General features: G+C 44.2%; 1 protein-coding gene across 8 annotated transcripts in view; it reads right to left on the bottom strand.

Annotated features, from left to right (window-relative positions):
• Positions 1 to 22,087, bottom strand: part of PXK (PX domain containing serine/threonine kinase like) — a 71,362-nt gene extending 49,275 nt beyond the window's left edge. For 7 of the 8 annotated variants that reach the window (XM_072941558.1, XM_072941560.1, XM_072941565.1 and 4 more), the window contains exon 1: positions 21,836 to 22,087. In XM_072941558.1, coding sequence (XP_072797659.1) covers positions 21,836 to 21,937 — 102 coding nt within the window. In that variant the 5' untranslated portion in view covers positions 21,938 to 22,087. Of the gene's footprint in view, positions 1 to 8,404; positions 8,426 to 21,835 lie in introns of those variants that run through there. The other variant, XM_072941564.1, reaches the window with a different exon arrangement.
• Between the last annotated feature and the right edge of the window lie 3 nt (positions 22,088 to 22,090).

Below are 22,090 nucleotides of genomic sequence, written 5' to 3'. Positions count from 1 at the left end.
AAGTGAAGTAAGCCAGAAAGAGAAAAGAAAAATACCATATGACATCATTTGTATGTGGAATCTAAAAAAAAAAAAAACAAAGACAAAGAACTTATTTACAAAACAGAAATAGACTCACAGACATAGAAAACAAATTTATGGTTACTGGGAGGAAGGGATACATTGGGAGTTCGAGATTTGCAATAGTTATATATGACATATATAACTAATTTATATATTTTATATATGTATAAAAATAGATAAATAACAAGTTTATCCTGTATAGCACAGGGAATTATATATAATATCTTGTAACTTATGGTAAAAAGAATATGAAAACAAATATATGTATGTTCATGTATGACTGAAGCATTATGCTGTACATCAGAAACTGACACAACATTGTAAACTGACTATATTTCAATTAAAAATATATATATATACAAAAAAAGAGGATATACAGATGGCAAATAAGCACATGAAAAGATGTTCAACATTACTAGTCATCAAGCAAATGTAAATTAAGATCACAATGAGCTATCACTATACCCTTATCAGAATAGCTGAAACAAAAAAAATAATACCAAATGTAGGCTGGGATAAACCAGAAAAACTGGATCACTCATAAATTACCAGTGGGGGATCATACACCATGATCAAGTTGGATTCATTCCAGGGTCACAAAGGTGGTTCAACATACACAAATCAATGTGATATACCATACGAACAATAGAAAAGACAAAAATCACATTATCACCTCAATAGATACATTACTGGTGGGCATTTAAAATGGTACAGTCAGTCCTGGACACTGTTTGGCAGTGTCTTAAAAAAATTAAAACATGCAACTATCATATGACTAAGCAATTGCACTCCTGGACATTTATCCCAGAGAAATGAAAACTTATGTCAATACAATAACTGGCACAGGAAATTTCATAGCAGCTTTATTGGTAATAGCCCATAACAGAAAAAGAAATAAACTACTAACACATACAACAAATTGGATGACTCTCCAGAGAATTAAGCCAAGTGAAGAAGCCAGTCCCAAAAGATTACAAAGTATATGACTCTACTGATACAACATTCATGAAATGACACAATTAGAGAGATTGAGAACAGCCTAGTATCTGCCAAGAGTTAAGGCTAGGGTAGTAGGGTGTGAGTTGGTGGGGGAGCAGGTGTGGCTATGGAACGGTAAATTGAAGTGCTATGGTTTGAATGTTTCTGTCCTCCCCCAAATTCATATGTTGAAATACTAACCCCCAAAGATGATGGCATTAGGAGGTGGGACCTCTGGGAGATACTAAGGTCATGAGAATGAAGCCCTCATGAATGGGATTAGCCCCTTGTAAAAGGGGCTCCAGAGGGATCCCTTGCCCCTTCCATCAGGTAAGGATAGCTTGAGAAGGTGCCAGCTATAAACCAGGAGGACCTTCACAGAAGACAACCATGCTGGCACCTTATGTTGGACTTCCAGCCTCCAGAACTATAAGAAAGAAATTTCCGTTGTGTATAAGCCACATGGTTTAAGTATTTTGGTATAGCAGCCTGAATGGACTAACACTTGAGGGATGTTTGGACTGATGGAAATGCTCTGTATCTTGACTGTATCATTGTGAATGTCTTGGCTGTGACGTTGTACTAAGTTTTGCAAGACACTACCAATGAAAGAGACTGGGTAATGGATATATGGGATCTCTCTGCATTGTTTCTTATAACTGCATGTGAATTTACAACTACCTCAAAAAAAATTAACCTTAGGCATTCAAAACTAGTATGGTAGAGTCAGAAGACTGAGATCCATGATTTTTGCTACTCAAAGTTTGCATTTTATATGCATCGTCAGGTAGAAAAGCCATTAAGAAAACAAGTAAGAAGATAGAACAGATATGCAGTGATGGCGTTTTCCAAAGAAACCAAATCCAGCGACCCCCAAAGCTGCCTGATCATTGAAATCTTCCTGCTCCTGGGAAGCGAGGAGAAGAGAGGGTGTTAAAAGTACACATTCCCAGGCCTTGCAGCACCAGACTTGCTGAATCAGAATCTCGAAAACAGAAACTCGGATTCAGAAATTTTAATAGCCTCCCCAGGTAATTCTTACTAATCACATAAGCAGGAAACACAGATCTAGTCCAGCCTTCTGCTTATACACACAGGGAGTTATGATGAAGGTACAGATGAAGTCATATTTTTTAAAAATAACTTTTTTTTTTCTCAAATGCTCAGAATTGTTTTAACACCTCTGGATGGGATGGTTTAGGCACTATTCATAGTCACTACTCAACAAATGCTTATCAACACAGTACTCAGCAAATCTTCCATACTGAATAATTCTGATTTAAATAGGTTACTTAGAAAATAAAGCAATAAGCACTGTTAACTTGGTAACCGAGTTTTAAAATAGCTCTTATTACACTATCATTCATTTCCATTCTGTTTAGCTAGCAAAGGTTGAGAAAGCCCACGTAAGCAGGAATTTCTGCCTGTTCTGGACTATGTTAAGAATGATACATTCAACAATGTCCACTCAAGAATGAGTGCCTGTGTACCAGGCACCAGGCTTAATTGGTTTCATGTGGGGTTATAAAATAAATATTTCAAAACTGACTTCTGTAGTGTGGCAAATCTCTTAAGCAATATGCCAATGCAATTATTTCTGAATATGTAAAGATAAAATGCTAAAAGACATCTGATGTTCTTATGTTCAGGGGTCAGTTCTTTAGCTTTGAATTGCCTCTTTTTCTCAGGGTTGTCCTACTGGCAAATTTTCTGGGCTTTTACATTATAGTAGAGCTAAAATCAGCACATATAATTAAGTACTTCTAAACAACCACATACAGGTAAGTTTTTTGATGTCTAAGTCAAGGGGGAAATGTTATTTCTCAGAAATCACTTCAAGCACCTACTGCTTCACTATGATTTATCAGAGGAAGAATATCAATTTTAAAAATTCCAGTTCAGGGTTGGGGAGCTTGGTAGGTGGTAAGTAAACACTGCTGTCCTGCTTTATATACTTTGAGTTTAAAGTTTGGACTTGTGTTTTACAAAGATGTTGCTGCCCATTGTGAACACCAATTAAGCACCTATCATGTTCCAAACCCTGTGCTTCGTTCACACTGGGGGTATAACTCCAAATAAGACAGGTACATCATGTCCCCAAATTTCCTGCCCTCCCTGGAGACCGGAGGCCTGAAGGAAAGAGCCCAGGTTGTTGCAAGGGGGCCTGATAGAATTCTAGGCAGAGAGACAGGATCCTGCTGAGACAGCAGGAAGCCCCCAGAGTGCTCTCCCCCAAGGACGAAACAGGCAGGGCTCAGGTTCCAGATACAGCAGAGGCTGAGTGTGCTGTGGTCCCGAAGAGGGTCCCTCTTTAGTGCGGGCTGGGGAGCAGCCAGGTTCTGGGAAGGTCAGCCAGCCCCACCCCCAGGTCTGATGTCTCCTCTTCCACCCACAGGCCTTACCGCTCTGTTTACAGTGATCCGCCCCAGGGCCCTCCCCTAGAGGGCGCGGGGTTTCAGAGATCCACCCTCTGGGTCTGTGGTTATTTGATGATTTTTTTTCTTTTTTTTTCCCTCTGTAAACTTATAATCTGGCTTTCCCCCCATTTCCATTCCTGTGATTTATGCCAAAAAAGTTTGCCATTATTTTCACCTGTGGAAAAAAAAAAAAGGACAGGTACAGTCTAACTCCATCCCATCCCTCTGTAGACACGTAGCATAGGTGGGTTTTTTTTTCAGACTTGTCTATAAAACAACACACAATAATGCTGAGGGAAAGCATTTGGCAGACAGGAAGTAGCAACTATAAGATAGTGCTTGGGTCCTGATGCCAGACTGTGATGTCCCAAAAAGACATCCTAATTAGTGTTTCTGCCAAGATGCTCTTTATGTTTCGAGCAGAATTTCTCCAAAGAGGGTGGCTCTGCCCCAGGGGATATCTGGCAACATCTGGAGGCATCTTCGGTTGGCACAGGACGGGGGAGTGCTACTGGCAGCCAGTAGCTGGAGGTCAGAGATACTGCTAACACATGACATCCAGGACAGCCCCACAACAAAGCCCAAATGTCAACAGTCCTGAGACTGAGAAACCCAAGTCCAGGCGCATCGAGTAAAACAGGTCATCCCAGTGCATGGAGGCCTGGGGTTCGGCGGGTGGGGGTGGGGTAGGGTCCACTTCTGTTATCATCTGCCGCTGGCTGCAGCCCCTTGGTGCTCCACACACAACACCATTTATAACACGTCCAAGTCCACCTGGAGGGCTCGCTTAATGACTGGTGGCGTCAAAAAACCCCACTGTGTTTCCTCTGTAAAGACGCATTAAGGCTTGGATGTTGCCCTCTGGTCCCATTTGCCATGTGGTTACAGACACAGAGAAAGACAACAGGAAACAAGGTAAGGTGATTTTGCTCGAAAATATTTTTACTCCACTTCAATGGAGCAAGTTCATTTCTAACTATAAAACAACTGAACTGTTTTAGTTTGCATGGTACCACCACCTAGCCCAACCAAAAGGAAGCACTTTCATCTCCTGTCTCCCACGTGCAAACTAAACAGAGCACGGCTGTTCCAGAGCATGCAACCAGGCTGGCGCTCTTATTACAGCAGAGAAAAGAGTGCCCCGGAGACCTGTAGAAACCCAACATTTGAAGTCAGGCTTCCACCTCCAGAGCTGGAGTCAGCAGCCCAGAATCCTCCAGCGAATCACTCCCACCTTTGCCCCCGCCTCTGATGTGGAACAGAACATGCAGTCTGTATAAGAGAAACTAAACCACCACGGCCCATCAGGCATGGAAGGGAGAGCTAAGAGACCTGCAGGGCAGCTGTGGGTCACACAGATCTATGCCGTCTGCTGCCACTTCCCCAGGGCCTTCTCCCTGCTCCTCTTCACGACACCACAGCCCTTATCTTGGTGGGGCAAGGCGGCTGCCCTGTCAAGCCCTAGCACGTGGGCATCCTGGCAAGTCAGTACAGTCCTGGCTGAAGTTCTTCAAACTGGAAAGGCACTGGGACCACATGAGTTCTGACTTAAGGGAAGAGAAGACAGAATTAATGTGAAATGCACACCGATCTTGTGCCAGGAAATTTGCTAAGCCCCTTACTCAACACTTCTCACTCAATCCTCACAGCAAAATTAAGTGAGCTGTCCAAGGTCGCACAGCTAGGAAGCAGCTGACTGGGAATTGGAACCCAAGACACTGATTTCTAAGACCTTCCAAACTGCCAGGCGTGGCTGGCAACCCCCGGGGACCTGAGGATGCCCTATGCCCAGCTCCCTTTGCAGCCCTGAAAGATGGAGCCTCGCTAGTCTGGGGAACTCAGGGGACTCTCAGCTGAGGGGGCAGGGGTGGGGGCTGCCACTTCACAACTGTCGATTAATGCTTCCAACACAAGCCATTTGCTCAGTAGGCATTATCACTGACACTCTGTGTTTCCTGAGTTTCTTTAAAGATACTTAAGATTGAACAGCACTGTAGCTGGTATTCAAAGATGCCTGTTTGATGAGATTTTAGAAAACTAAGGAGGAAAACTTATTTTGAATCTGTCTGGCCCCAAATGACCTTAGTGAGGCTACAAACACAGACCACTTTGAAAGAAATGTGTAAAAGAAGCTAAAGCCAAAACTTAAGCCAACTGTCAAACCTGCCTAGCCCACGTAATTCTCCTCTCTTCCCTCTTGGCACAGCTATTAGGTTTACTGAGACTCAGAGTATAGAGAGACAGGGCAGCTGTGTGGACGTATTTTACCTGTCAGTGTACCCACATCTCTACCTCTAAAGCAGAGACTCTCATACTGCTGCATTCTAGAATCACATAGAGAATTTTTTTTAAATTTTTAATTAAATATTAAAATTAAAAAAAGAAAAAGACACTTATACTTTGACCCTACCTCCCAGGGATTCTGATTTAACTTGTCTGGGCTGACGCATAGGCATTAGTAGGTCTTAAAAGTTCCCTAGGTGATTCTAATATGCTGCCAGAGGTGAGACTCACCGTTCTGAAACCTTTTAAATAGGAAACTGCTTCACACGACAAAAATAAAAACCCTCAAGAGAGGGAGGAAACAAATGAACCAAGCACTCACCACAGCTCACAAGCTCCTCTCCCCGTACCCTCATCCCTCCCTGCCTCTCTGCAAGGACTCTGCTCTCCTCTCTCCTTGCGTATAGGGTTAGGGTACCTAAAACCTGAGCCCTCTAGGAACCCCTACACAGGGCCCTGTAGTGCGGCTTCCACAGGCACCCTTCACACAGTCGGCCAATGGCAAGCAAAGAAGAACAAGGACTCTCATTTTGCAGCTAGGGGAACTGAGTTTTTGAAAGGATAAACGCCTTGATTAGAACATGGTGGGTCTGGGATAGGAGACCAGGTCTGTTCTCTCCCAAGACACACTTCCTCCCGGCACTTTCCCTTCACAGGGAGGCCTGCAAAGCATGCTGAGGACAAGTGACCTCGCTGGACACTGACACTGTGCTTCTTCCCTGCTCAGGAACCTTCCAGGGCTCCCAGTGGCCACGGGATAAGACCCAAACTCCTCAGCCTAGCTTTCATGTTCTTCCGTTGCCTGACCTAAGTGTCCCAACTAACCTTTTCTTTCCCCTCAGTCCCTCCTCTACCCGGTCAGATCCTGTCTCCTCAGCCCTCCTGACTTACTCCCCTCCCTCTGCTGTTCTACTTAGTCACAACCTGGGAAGTTCAGCTTTTTAATCATGTTACTGCTATTTTTGTCCCAACGTCTGTCTACGTTTGGGGAGGGAGGCTCTCTCCAACTGGATTAAGTTCTTCAAAGGCTAGAATCATACATTTATTTATTTAGCACCCAGCACACGGTCAGGCCAACGGGCAGAAGTGTGGCGAATGCTCACTGGTGGGTATTTGTTAACGGACTGCTTGAATCTTCGAGAAGGAGGCAGCAAGCTGCTCTTTTTCACGTGCATCCACGTCCAGGTGGAGTCTAATTGCACTCTCAAGAAAATGCCCACGGGTCTCTCAAGCCCTAGACTTTATAAAATCAACATTCAAACCCACAGCATCACAGCATAATGGCTACAGCTCACGGGCAGTGGACAGCACCACCCAAAAGGACCCAAGATTTCTGAGGAAATGCTCATGGCTGCAGGATATCTGTTCATCTCACCAGCCACCTGCTTGGCTGCGTACAGTCCTTAACACTTCATTAGCATTAATGATAACTCCTTGCTCTGCTAAATATTCATTATTTACCATTGTTTCACCTGCAGATTTTCAGTGCTGGAACGTGCCTTTGTTTTATTTTAATTGCTGTGAGTCAGTAACGTATACCTGCCCCAAAATGGATGAAAGCATTAAGGGTTTTAAAGGACATTTGAAGAATCACCACTATCTTAACCTGAGTTTTGGCAGGTGACTGAAGTCAAGTGTATCTCCTTTTCAACCAAGTGAAATAAATTTCATTTAAAATCTAACTGACTGAATCATAGAACCGCGTGCTTTAATTTCATGCAAAACAAATTCTCCAGTTTCCACTCTGCGTTCACAGAAGGGACGGGGAACACGTCACAAGCACACTTTGCTCCCTGCAGTGAGACACAGTGGCTGGTATCGCGCATGCTCCCTTCTCCAGGCCTTCTGAAGTCCACGCTCTCCTCTGCAGGACGGTCTCCCGCCCTGCCTGGGGGGCTGGACTTCAAAGACAGCCAATGTTCCAGCCGGGAGAAGTACTGCAAAGCAGCACTCAAAAATCCTTTTGACCTCAGACGTGACTACAGAGTGGATGCAGCATTTTAAACAGCAGTTCCTGTAGCATTCTATAGTACACAGACCCCTAAACGACGCCAAAGCAAATGGCATCAATTGCTACGATGGGAACCCATGAATTCCAGGTTCCGGTCAAAGCAGAGAAAATAAATCCTTGAAAATCTGAGGCTTAATTAAATAGTAATTAAAAATTAAATATAACCTTCGCTTGCTCAATAATCCTCACATCTCTTGGGCCGATACCCTAAAAGGGTAGAAACAGACGCAGTGAACATAACCTCAGAGAACCACCTACGACTTATTTAACTGGCTAAAAAAGACAGTTAAACATCCAAACTCTGATCTGGTTGGAAATCATGATTTTTACATGGGTTCTAGTATCTACAGTGGCCAACTCCTCAACCCTCATGATTGCCGCTGGTACCAACCTAAGTACCTGCTAGGTCCTAAGTGCTTCTCTTCCCAGGGCCATTTCTCTACGTGCCCCTATTTGCCACCGCCCCAAAGACAGGCCGCCCAGAGTCCTTCTGGAACCCGAAGCAGAAGCTGGTCCCGGTGTGGTGATCAGCCACAATGTGCACCCCTCCCCCAGGCCACAACCACCAGTCCCCTGGGGAAAGGGTACCGGCTCTCTGCCACTTACTAGTTTTGTGACCTAACTCCTCTGAGCCTCACCTGTAAAATCATACCTTTCCAACAGGGTTGTGGTGAATATTAGAGGAGGTCGTGTATTTAGAGCATCCAGCACAAAGGCCAGCTTTGTAGCTTAGTTTCCTTTTCTGCTAAGAAAATAGGGAACACAAAGTGTCTGCAGGTGAATGTATCACGGCTTTAAGCACAACGCACAGGAGACAGCACCAGCCCTAACAGCACCGAAGGAAAAATAAAAAGCAGCCACTCTCTCTCAACACAGGAAACAACTTCATCAGTCTCTGATTTCTAACAGGGAGTACCATTCCTCCAGTCTCTATCATCCCAGCTTCTGTGCCCACCTTTAAAGGGGGCAAATTAAAAACCCTCCCCCTAAAATAACCTGGAGAGCAACACTTAGAGAATGGATGTGTTATTTATGGTTTATCCACACAGTGGAAGGATATGCAAGACTTTAAAAGGATGTATTAAAATAATTTTTCATTTCATGGGAAAAGGTGTATGTCATAATACTATTAAAAAAGGATTTTAAAAGTCTGTGATAACATTGATAGGGAGAGGGAACTACACCAAATGTTAACAGTCGTTGTCTCTGGAGGTGAAATTATATGTGATTTAAATTCTCTTAACTATGTTTTCTATTTTTCACTTTATCTTCAATGAGCACATTCTACATTTCTAATCAGGAAAAAATTAGTTTTAGAAGTTCCTTGGTTTGTCACACACGTAATTTAAAAATGCTACTTTAAAAGAAAGACTGCTGAGTGAGAAGATAAGGACTGAAATGATCTGATCTTGGATAAGATCACAGTATGTTATCAATGATAAACACAGGCAAGCATCATTTTTGGTTTGGCAAGGGGACTTCCGCTCATTTTACGACTCATCAGCACCTTTACTGTGCTGGGAGAACTGGAAAAACAGAAGATGAAAGTCAAATACGTGAACTCTTCTACTTGTATCAGGGTGGTAACACATTTGGTGGGAAAAAACTTGAAACTATGGGTGGAAGTCAAGCTAGGAGAGTCCCTACTGGTTTGAATTAAGTTATAGTAGAACTGGTCACCATCACTGAGGCTAACGGAGGGCTGACTACATGTAAATTTATTCTACCTAACCTAAAAATGCCACTGTGTTTTCCCGAGACATTATGAATTTCAATTCATAACCACCCACGTAAGTGACTACCACCATGCTGCCACTTACCTCGTCAACGCTGAAGGCGGTAACTGCTGTTTCTAGGTTGCTTACCCTACACCTTCTGTTCCTCAGCTTCTTCCATCTCCCCGCAGTGCGTGGAGGTAGATATCACTCTCTTTTACAAGAATCCCAAGGCTCAGAGAGGGTAGATGCCCTGAACAGGGGCACTCAGCTAGTAAGTGCTGAGGACAGACACCCCCACCCCCACGCCTACCTGACCCAGGGGCTCAGCAGTTCCTAGGTTCTGTGTCCTTGGGCAGAAGGCTTTCACATCATCAACCCTCTCAGCCGACAGAGGTTGGCTGAACGGGCAGAACCAGTCCATCAAGTCAGAAAGAGGCTGGGAGAGAGTGAGGGCAGAGGAGAGGAGAACCCAGGCCTGGGTGATAGGCGTTAAGACAGTGGTAGAACGTTCACAACACCTCCTGGACCAGACTCTGATCCCCTGCACTTTGCAGCCCACCCCCTACTACATGTACACAAACTGCTGTCTATGTACATCTGGTCTGGATATAATCAGGGCACCGCACAGAAACTGTATACAAACAAGAAAGCTAGTTTTAACAAGCCCTACCATGAACACTCCTGATTAGGCAGGTTCTGAAAAAGCGGAAAGGAGCATTTTTATATGAACATGCCTAAAGTGGACATCAGGTTTACAGAGTACCCAGCAATCTGTATGGCAGCTGCTTTGACCAGGCTGTTCTGTTTCCACACTAAGCTCCTGTTAACTAACAGCTGCACAGTAAGTGAATTTCTTTCGGGCACTTTGCGGTTAAAAACCCATGGAAGTGGTCACAAAGCCCCGCCGGTTGCAGGGCTGGCGGGTCCTACTCTCTAGTTCAGCTTCTGCAATCAGCCCAGTGGTTTGAAGAGAGTAATGACCTAAGGCTGTGACGCCCAATGTGGCAGCCACGATGCACACGTGCCCCATGTGACTAAGGGACTGAATTTCACATTTTATTTATTGAATTTGAGAAGTCTAATGGCTACAGTACTGGACAATTCCATTATGGACTATTTGTTTGCAGATATAAATAGGTATTTATGAAACTTTAAGCATACTAAAATAGGGTTATGACTTGCTTTTTTTCCATTGGTCATAACAGGACTCCCTTTCCATTTCAGTAACTATTCATCTGGGTATTGTTTTTAATGTCTGTATCTGTGCTGTCCAATATAGAAGCCACAAGCAATATGTGACTACTGAGCGCCCAAACTGGGGCTAGTCCGAATTGAGATACTTTGTAACTGTAAAAATATACACCAGATTTTAACAGCTTCATATGACAAAAAGAAGGTAAAATATATTAATAACTTTTATAATGATTACATGTTGCAATGACAGTATTTGGATATAGTGGGTTAAACAGAATGTATTATTTAAATTAGTTCTACCTGTTTCTTTATATTTTTTATCATGGCTACTAGAAAATTTAAAACTACATACATGGTTTGCATTGTACGTGCACTGCACAGCACTGGCCTAAAGCCCCCACTTTGTAATGAATTAACTCCACTCCTGTGCAGCCCAGATGGGAGAACTGAGAAAATGGTCACCAAAATCAGCGTCTGGTTCTGTGGTTCAGGGGAAAACCACTAACTTGTCCTGGTCTAGGCCTAGACTGGGTGGAGCCATCAAATGGGTGTGGCCCTAACAACAGATGGCTCCCAACTGGTACCTCTTTCAAAGCCCACAGCATCGTACCAAACCTTCATTCTGCCGCCCCCAGACCTACAGCCTAGATCAAGCTACTTACCCTCTCTGTACTTCACTTTCTTCCCACTAAAAAATGAGGATAATAGCCAACTCGATTCAGAGTGGTCATGAGGATCAAATGAGAATCTGGAAAAGTCTGGCAATTTCTTATAAAGGTAAATATTCACTTAGCATATGACTAAGCAATTCCATTCCTAGGTATTTACCCTGGAGAAATGAAAATGTGTCTATACAAAGACTTGTACCCAAATGTTCATAGCAGCTCTATTCAAAATAACCTGAATCTGGAAACAACCCAGATGTCTACCAACTGGTGGTACATCCAGACAGTGGAATATTACTGAGCAACAAAAAGAAACATGCAACAGCATGGAAGAATCTCAAAGCTTTATGCTAAGTGAAACAAGCCAGACAGAAAAGACTGTCCTACAAGATTCCACTTATATACGACATTCCAGAGAAGGTGAAACAATAGTAACAGAAAGCGGATGGGTAGCTGCCAGGGATCAGAGGGAGGGTACTGATGGCAAAGAGGACCAAGGAAATATCTGGAGTGGTGAAAATGTTACACAGTGGTTACATGGGTGTGTGTGTATGTATGTGTATGTGTGTGTGTGTGTGTGTGTGTATGTGTGTATATATATGTATATATATATATATATATATATATATATATATATTTGCTAAAACTTCTCAAATGAGAAAAGATAAAGCACTTAGCACAGGGCAGGGCATATAATAAGTCCTTAAACACTGTTACCTGTTATCAAGACAAGCCTCTTCAGTATTACTCAAAATGTCTAATAATCAATCTTAGACTCCTGATCTTCCTGGGAAGCCCAGCTACCCCATGCTTACCTTGTCCTATTTCTCTAACCATTTCTAGTGCCTCTGTTTCCCTCCTGGCCTCTACCTAGCAGACTTTCCCTCTGATGTATGTGCTCCTTCCTCTTTCCCTACCTTCTCTCCCTCCTGCACTCACCTGAGATGTGGACTTTCTAACTTCACTGCTTCATTATCACCATGAACTCTTCTCTCCCGTTTCTTCACCCTTCTTACTGAACCCTGCACATCACCAGCAAATTACACTTCCTAAAATACCACCTTCTGCCGCAGATCTGCTCAAGTCCCCTCGCTGCTGTTCAGATCCCTTAGCCTGGCATCCAACAGGCCCCACGACTAGTCTCTAGTCTTCCTTCTCCTTTATTCCACACCAGAATCCTCCAAAATAAATCCTTGTGACACAAAAGAACAGATGAAGGTGGGGACCAGGACTGTCTTGCTTAGAGCTGCATCCCAAGTGCCTAGGATGGTGCTGAAACACAGGGGATGCTCACAGCAGCATCTGATGAATGAACTAACGATCTCCTGAAGTCCGCAAATGCAGCCCAGCCTCAGAGAACATAGCCAGAATGACTATTCTATATATATATATATTTTTTTTTAACTGAGATCCTTATGTGAGTGAGAAACAGTTTAGAACAAGATGAACAGCTAGAGGCTCTGGAAGGTGTTTCAGGACTTATGTGTTCAAGGCTCTAAGGCTTCTGTTTCTATTTCTACTTTTTTAAAAAAAAATCTGTCCGTAAATGGTTATTTAAATATCTTCTCCCTTTAACTCAGAACAGACTAAGAGCCTCCAAGTGTGCACCAAGAAGTGTGGGAGGCATCACAGAGACCGGATGAGTGTATTCATGACTGAACTGGTTTATGATGATTTTGCCCATTACACAGCTTTCTAAGTGATGCTGTTCTTAGTCGTACATGGTTCCATTTGTACTCAGTGGACCGTGACTAGAGGCAGGCTTAAGGAATGCCAATGGCAGCATATGGGTTAATGAGAAGTTAGTGAGAAATACAGGAAGTGAGAGTCATCATAAAAATAGTAATTCTGCAAATTGCCTGAAGAAGCCCTTTATCAGTGCCTCATTTTGTATTCACCTTCTAGTAATTCTTACTGGTCTCTGATATTTCAGAAACTAGATTTTCAATAATGTGCTAATCTGAATAAAATATTTTTTAAAATTAAAATCACTTCCGGAGGGAGTTTTCACAATTCAATATTACTGTGAAAGGAGTTTGCAAGGTCAAAAATGCCTGAGGAGTGCTGATTTGGGACAAGCTCTCTGAAAGGCTCTGTTAAGCCTTTGTGAGTTCCCCAGCGGGACCTGGGCAGCGCCACGCCCACACTGCCCTCCCTGCTCCCAGACTGGTACCTTCAGTATCTCACTTCACCTTTGCTTTATGTGGCTGCTACCTCCAGCAGGATGTAAGCTCCCTATTTCATTCATCTTTTTACCTTAATACACAGCACAGGGCCTGGCACATAGAACTCTTCAGAAGTGCTTGTTAATGTTCCCAACATCTCAGATGCTTCCTGACACGGCAGAAACTGTGTGCTTCACAGAGCACATTCCATCCAAGCCCAGGGTGTGCACCCACAGCCTGACTGTGCTCCTTTCAGTGGAAAGGAAGGCAGCAGGGCGATAGAGAATATAAGAGCATTTCTCAGGAAGCAGCATCCTGAAGATGTCAGCCACCTGCCACCCCCAACGAATATCCATTAGCATGGTCACTTGGCAGGGCAAGTGGCAGGAAAAAGAACAAAGCAGGGGGCTTTCTGTTTTATTTTTTCACCCCACTGCCAGCAGTCAAGTGTGTGTGCACTGATGTTGGGATTCAAAAGCTGGAACGTGAGATGCTGAAATGGGCATTTGCCAGGGGCCTCCTTCCTCAGGCCTGGCCTCCGGGAGCTCATGCGCCAGTTCTGTGGCTGAGGCCACGGCCTGCCCACTTGCCTCTTCCACCTCTTCTGCCACCTCTGAACACCAACAGCCAGCTCTGCTGCCAGGCAGGCTTGGTAAGCAGACCCGGTGCTGCATCTCCGAGCCCGGCTGTCAAGAGTGCTTTCCTCCAGGGTAAAAAGCGAAAAACAAGCAGGAGAGACAGGGTAGGGGGAGTGTTCTCTGAGATGTCACTGGTCTTTTTTGCTATTTGTTAGCAAAGTAGTCACAGTTGGCAGTGAGAAAAATTCTTACATAAATAATTGTCCTTATTCCATTCAAAGACTAAAACATACTATTGCCCAAAAAGTTACTAATGCTCTAGCAAATACAGAGGTAGTAAACTACAACAAAAACAATGAAACCTCTGTGCTGAGTCCGTTCAGAATGTTCCGTGCGTCTGAGCTCAGTTAATCCTCACAGCGGCCCTAACATCCTCTTACTGTTCCCACTTTACAGATGAAGAAATTGAGGCTGGAAAGATCAAGCAAGATCATTAAGGCACTGTCCCTCTCCAAGCTATTTACGGTTTCACCTGTGTCAGAGGGGTGGTTATAAATAGAAAACAGGATAGTAATAAATAATCAGTGTGTAAAATGATTGTGACTTTGGGACAAATAAAACTGAATGGGAATTTCAGAGGAAGGAAATCACACTCAGCTTGGTAGGTGTGATGGTAGGTAGCAGCCACAGGAAGGGTTTTCTGAGATGCGCCTCGAATAAATGCATTCATTCAACAAACTCACATATTCAACAAGTATTTGAATGCTTACTATCTATGTGCCAGGGACTGTGCATAGTTTGAAAATGAATCAAAATAGCAATACATAGATATGAAAGGCTGGATTTCAAATTAAAAATAAAAACAACGAAGAGAAAAGCACCCACAGGGGCAGAAAAAGTGGTCCATATTGCCCTTTCCATCTAAGGAGTGGGAGGGGGCAGAGCTGTGTCCTCCCAGTACAGACCCACTTCTCCACCCTCAACAGCCGAAAAGTGCCAAGAGCAGGGCCTGCTCACCACCGCATCCCTAGAGCCAAGAGCCCACCACTGTGCCCGTCGGGAAACTGGAGCTCCAGAGGGACCCGTGGGATAGACCAGTGCAAGGCTGCTCCCTTGCTAGTGATTGTGGTGATCCAACTGGTCACATGCAGAGATGCCCAGAGCATGGTAATGTGCCCCCACCAGTGCTCTGGGTGCGTTGCTGGGGGCGGTCCAGCTGGCCAGACCCTTGGCCTGACGCTAGAGGTCTGGTGTAAGCAGGCCCACTTGGGGCTTCACTTCCCTGCTCCTGCAAAGAGACAAGCCTGGGGGACTAAAGCACATGTCCCTGCCCAGCAATCACTTGTCCCCTGGGGGAAGGGCAGGCTCAAAGGAAAGACGGATGAACACCACCACTTTCCACCTCCCAGACATTCTTTCATTCAGGATTGTCCCATGGCAATCCTCTGGTCAGGCTCTCCTTCCACCCCCAAAAAAGCCTCAGCTGAATTAATGAGGAGAAACAGCCTATTTCTGATGAGCCAAGTCAAACAACTGTGGGTGGCCTTGTTTGGATATCAGAAACAGAGGTGCTGTGATAAGAGGCGGATGCGAGGCCAGGGCGAGCACAGGCTTTCCCGCACGGAGCCCTTTGCCCTTCCCCTGTGCCTCTCTGTCTAATAAGTCACCTAGGCATGCACACCTACATGCAGCAGGCAGGCTGTGACCCAGAGCAACTCTTCACACCAACAGGGCATAATTCATCTACTGTTCTACGTACAGTTGACCCTTGAACAACACGGGCTTGAACTGTGCAGGTTCACTTACACAAGGATTTTTGTCAATAAATACCTACTGCGGTACTACACCGTCTGTAGTTGGTTGAATCCACAAATACGGAGGGCCAGCTATAAAGTCATATGCAGATTTCCCACAGCAAGGAGGGCCAGTGCCCCTAACCGTGAGTCGTTCAAGGGCCAACTGTACTGGGTTTTCTTAAAGCAGGGTATATGTGGCAGTGCAGTGCATTTTTTTTAGATGCACATGTCTCACCAATTGAAGTAAGTAATTCTCCAAGTTCAGAGTTTCCCAATGTTTTCCAATGATTCTAACTGGAAGATCCATAGCCCAAAAGCAGGCTTCAGGTCAGTGAGGTTCTGAGAGGTTATATACACTGTTTACAGAGAACCTGTCTCTCTGATGAGATCCTTAAAGGAGCTGGAACTGGAGAGCTAAGGAACTTGTGCTTGGAATACATCCTGAGTTTAGCATCCTGAAATGTTATAAAGCTCTCCAGGGGGAAGGCAAATGTGTTGGGGGCTTCGTTTCAGGTTAATGAAAATGTTCTAGAATTGAGTATGAATAGATACACACCTCTGTGAATATACTGAAAGCCATCTAGTTGTATATCTTAAATAGGTAAATTGTATGATATGTGAATTATACAAAGCCGTTACACAGACAGACAACTTTCCAGGAAGACTCCTGTTACTCTGCAACGGATTCCCCAAACTAACATTATGTTAATAAATAACGTATTAGGCACCAAAAAATTACTCAATTATTTCAAAACAACAATGACAACGGAATTTCCTTTTGCTTTCAACTGTACTCTTTCAGTAAGCAGGAGGGAACACCTGATATCTTGATCTTCAGCTAGAAATGGCCAGATTTACCTCAGATTTGGTAGTCATAAAGGTCAGCTAGAGACTAAATGGTCAATCTGCACAAAGCCCTCTTCCCTAGGGTCTAAGTATTTACCCAAGATATAGTGCTTGTCCCTTAGCCCTTAATCAAAAGTTTCAAAGTAAAAGAGAAGGGACCTCATCATCTCTGAAGAGGAGTCACACCTCAGTTTCCCCAAACCATGTGCATGTTACTCATGAAAGAAGTCACTGACAAGGATGACTCCCCGTTTAAGGAAAAACAATGGAAAAGCCTATTACTCTCCTTCCTACAAAACCCCCAAACACTCAAGCACTTATGAGTTCTAAACCAATGTTTGAGCCCAACTCCCTCATTTTCAGGATGGAACATAACGGAGCTTCATTTCACATGAAGCTGCCCAGAAATCTCTAGCAGCTTAAAAGGAACCACTACCTGCCTACAGTGGAGAACAGGGTTTGTTTTACTTGTCCCAGATGAACCCATTTAGGCCTTCAATCAACAGCCTATATTTTGAGCAATCTCAAGATCACGATCCACATGGAAGCTGTGTACACACGGGTGGCTGTTTTCGCTACTCCCTTGGGGAGCAAAGCAAATAAGTATCTTGTCACGTAAAATAACCCTCAGCGCCAGAATCCTACATGTTCTCCTAGTAACTATAGCAAGGTTCTTATTTGTACTCCTTCCATAAAAGACCTTTCTAGTGGGATAATCCTCAAAAGAGGTGATATCCAAGAATTAAGAATCACCAGCCCCTAAATCAAGCTGCAAAAAATTGACTTCTTCAATAGGAAGAGACTGAAGAAGAGAATGAATCTATAAATTAACTAATTACCAGGCTCTAAAAGCTTCCAACTCAGTTTTCTGACTGCATCCATCACGGGTTTCAAGGACAAGTGGAGAAAAATACATAACCAAGTGGAAGACGAGTGATTAGATTCCTAGAAAATCACTATTATCATCTTATTATAATGTGTGCAAGTGCTGAAAGTTAACTATCATTACTGTCTCCACTTGTCTACTCACACATCTTCAAAAATTTTTTTTGAAATATTCAGTATAACTTGGAATTCAAAAGAAACTTCCAAATAGCATCCTCAAAGGAAGCCCAGACAGATTCTGACACTGAGCACTGGCTTGCCTTGAAATGTCAGGATCTCAAGGCAATGATGTCTTCTATTTTGGCATCACATTTGAATAGGTGCTCTGGTGATATATGAACAGAGTTTAAAAGGTCACTGAGGAAGAAGCTGAAGCTCAATAAACCAAGCCACAAAAGGAACTTCAAAACTGCCTGTGCTGTGACGGGTAAAGACGCTGGTTGACTTGTACACACCTTGGAAAACAGAAGATCTCAGAATCCGACAGAACAAAGCTCCAAGAAAGCAGAGGCTGTCCAGTTCACCACCATATCCCCAGCATGTGCCTGGCACATGCTAGGCACTCAATAAATTTCCGCTGAATGAACACCATTGAATAAATAAACTGTGCAGGAATGCAGTTCCCAAAATCAAAGATTCAAGGTGAGATCCATTTTCAGTAAAGAGCTTAATGTGTAATATTATCTTTTAAAATGTTCTCTTAAAAAATTGTTTTTAATGGGGAGGACGTAATTTTAGTTTTATTTGTTTATTTTTTTAACAGAAATACTGGGAATTGAACCCAGGACCTTGTGCATGCTAGGCTTGCACTCTACCACTGAGCTACACTCTCCCCACTAAATGTTCTCTATTATGCCTCAAATACCACTAAAATTCTCTTTTGTTTCTCAAGAACAAAATGCACCAAATGCAGAGTCAATGGGCCCTGATTCAGATGAACCTCAGAGAAGAGAATAGTTAAAAGAGGAGGAAATTGAGATTAAGAGCTATCACACTACAGCATACTGATCAGCAAAAGTCGGAAATGTATATTTGATAACAACCCTCTCCAAAACTGGCAGTTTCCTCTGGTTTCAATTTCAGCTAGGTAAGCATTCTTTTTTTTTTTTTCAGTCAATTGACTTTAAAAGTTTTCCCTTTCATATAGTCAATAACTTACATATTTGCCTCAACTTCATTCTGAGTGCTCCCAAAGTTTTCTACAATTTGCTTTACCTATGTAGCTTTCACCAGAATTCCTTTTGTTTGGAAAATCCTTCCCTTCCGCGCTCCTCCCAAACCCTACCCCTTGCTGAAAGCATCCTCTCCCTAAATACTGTCCTTTATGGAAGCCTCATTTCCTTGTAGCAGAGGCCTGGTCTATTTCCTGAGGCTAAATTCACTGTGCTCCATAAAAGTCAAAATCATTCAAACCACAGTCAGGCACAGAATCACCTACCAGCCTGCACCTTCTGTCGGTCACTCGCGCCAATATGCCTTTCTGGGGGTGACCTTGTGTTCTCTTCATTCTTCCAGCATCTGTATATTCCAATCCACAGAATTGCCCCCTCCCACGTCCATAAATCCTAAATCATACGTAATGTAAGAATTTCTGCTATAAATTCTGTTTCCCGAGACCTTAATAAATGAAAGGAACCATGGAAAGAAATTAGCTTCCTGGCAATAATAACACATTAATGTGTTTAACCTTTTGCATGTACGTTGCCAGAAAGTGAATAGATGGAAGAAGGAAGCAATGCATTCTACAAATACTTCATAAAAATTATTTTATTTGACTTTTGTAACAGGCAGGGCAGGCATTTATTACCCTCATTTACAGATGATGAAACAAAACATCAAAAAGGTTAAGTCACTTCTCCAACCAATGTCATGTGACTAGCAAGTGTCAGCCCAAACCCACATTAAGGCCTTGCCTCTACCAACCCAAAGGATGTCTACCAAGTACTCTCTGTAGGTTTCTATCCTACAGCCAAGGAGTAACTTCCTAGAGATTCAGCATTTCAAAGGGAGGATGGTCCTCTGACTTTTGGGATATCACCTCCCCTCACCTAGCAAGCCAGAAAGCCACCTTCAACCTTCCCAATGCCTTTTCTTCTATATAGCACCCTTAACTACTACTTTCCAAAACAATTTCCTACAGTTTCTGTTTTAAAAGGACTTACTCTTAAGGCACTAATAGTCCAAAAAGTTTGCATCAGCATATGATTTTCTCAATAAAGCTCAGAGCTGATGCAATATTTCTGTCTCAGATTCTACAGCTAAAATGACAAAAACACAGTCAAAAATTACGCAAGACAATGCTGCGTTTTCTTACTCTACCATATCTGCCTCTACGTGACTCCTGTGAGTCACTGCCTTTTGTGTTCAGTCATCATTATAGGAACTGCCATTCTCTACCCTAAACTGTTTTACTTATTTCCTGAAGAAAAGCTCTGCAGTAAAAATGGAATCCTATTACATCTTTCACCACCTTGCTGAAGCACTGACCCCTTATAACAGTCTCAGATGCCAAGTTCTCATTTTTATCACACCCACTTTACACAAACAAAAAAAGAGACAAAGGTTGCAATTCATTTGTTTATTCACTCAACAAACACATATGAAATTCTATCAGATGCCAAGGATAGGGACCCAAAAATGAACAAAAAATGTCCCTCCTCTCACACCCCAGTGGAGAAAAAACTAAAGAAGTAATTACAGAATAAACTGATCAGGATTAAGGTGTTGGGGTCAGTGGCCATCAAGAAGTGCTTTCTGGAAGAAGTTGTCTGTAAGCATTTATAAGCATCTCTCTGTAATTTCAGTACCAAAGAAACCTAAAAGGCTCAGCCCCACTCCCTGAAAAGTTATAAGATTTACTTGTCAACAGTCAATTAAAAAATCAAATAGCGGAATTTACTCTTGACCCCCTGCCCTAAATTTCAACCCTTAACTCCTACTCCCTTAGGCACAAATTACAGAGGGTTTAACAAATTCTGTCCTATACAGTGCCTTCTCACCAGTCTGTAGAACAGGATTAAAGACATGCACAATGAAATAAAACGCACTTTTTAAAAATGTGATCATTTTCCTAACTGGAAATGAAAACTTTAAACAATGCAAGCCCTACAAAGCATGACTGTCGGAAGAGGAAACTGAGGTTTTAAAAAGTCCCACTTTAATACAACAGAATAAAAGGTCTCTTTGAAGTCACCAGAACAGTTTAAGCAAAAAGAGAAACAGAAGGCTATTGTGAGGCTTTAGCCTCCAGATGATGAACCCCAAATACACTGCAATGGTAAACAAACAAGCCTCTGAGCCGGACTCTGACTTGTTAGGTCTAACAAAACATTACAATTTAAAGCATCTCTCTCTCGCCATTCATTATTTCCCCAACAATGAATGGTAGCTCCTGGTTTTTTGCTGATTTCTGGGTTTACTGCTTGTACATTATAATGCATGGTGTGCTTTTCAAAAAAAAGGTACTGACAAATGAAAACAACTATGGTTTTAAAGGCCCATAAAAGAACATATATGTAACAGAAATGCACTTTGTGTTTACTATGAGCACCTATTACTCCTTTATGCTACTCCAGTGGATTTTAAACTCAAATGAGTGATACCACGGCCGCTGAAGAGCAAGTCAGAGGCGGGAAGGAGCACATTCGTACACCTGCCTCAGCAGGACCCCAGCCTGCCTCCCTCACCATCTCCCCGTGCCTCGACCAAGCAGCTGACCTGGAAATGGGGCCCCAGCCACTCTGTTATCTCAACAAAAAAGGCTCTAAAGTCATACTTCCATTTGGCCTAGCAGCCCCTCGTCCCCACCACTCAGATCCCCAAAGGAGGGAAACTCGGCGACCCAAAGAGGAGACGGCTCCCGGAGGGCAGAAACGGATGAGAAGGTCCTGAGTGGTCTCTCTACTCCGCTGGCCCGAGGTGGGGCCGAGAATCCAACACCTCCCCCAACTCGGAGTCCTTTCCAGGGCACCGCCGAGCCCCTCCCACTCCTTGACCCAGGGGGCTACGGTTCCCACCCTCGACCCCTCCGGACCTCCGCTACCGCCTGGGCCCCGGGGCCCCTGACCCAGGAACACCGCCACGCCAGAGCCCTATTGGCCTGGGCCGCCGACCCCAGCCCCAGCCCCTGCCCGGGCGACACTGCCCGGCCCGCATCCGGCCCGCGCCCGGCCGCCCGCAACCCTCTCGCGGCCCGGGGCCGCCCCGCGCCGCCAGCCCGCCCGCCCGGCCGCGCACCGTGTGGGACTGCAGGCTCTGGCTCGCCTCGATGGCTGCTGTCAGCGGCACCGTGTCGTCCAGCAGCACCTTGCCGGCCGGCGGCTTCTCCATGAAGGCCATCCCGGGACGCCAGTCCACCACCGCCTCCCGACCAGCAGCAGGAACCAGAGGCGCCGACTCCCGCCGCCCGCCGGCTCCGCCGCCGCCGCTGCCGCTGTCAACACGCGCCGCCCCACGCGCCGCCGCCGCCCGGCGGGCCCGCGGGGTCCTAGC

The sequence above is a fragment of the Vicugna pacos genome, chromosome 17 (genome assembly GCF_048564905.1).
Source record: "Vicugna pacos chromosome 17, VicPac4, whole genome shotgun sequence".
Lineage (NCBI taxonomy): Eukaryota > Metazoa > Chordata > Mammalia > Artiodactyla > Camelidae > Vicugna > Vicugna pacos.
This window is presented reverse-complemented; position numbering and strand designations above follow the sequence as displayed.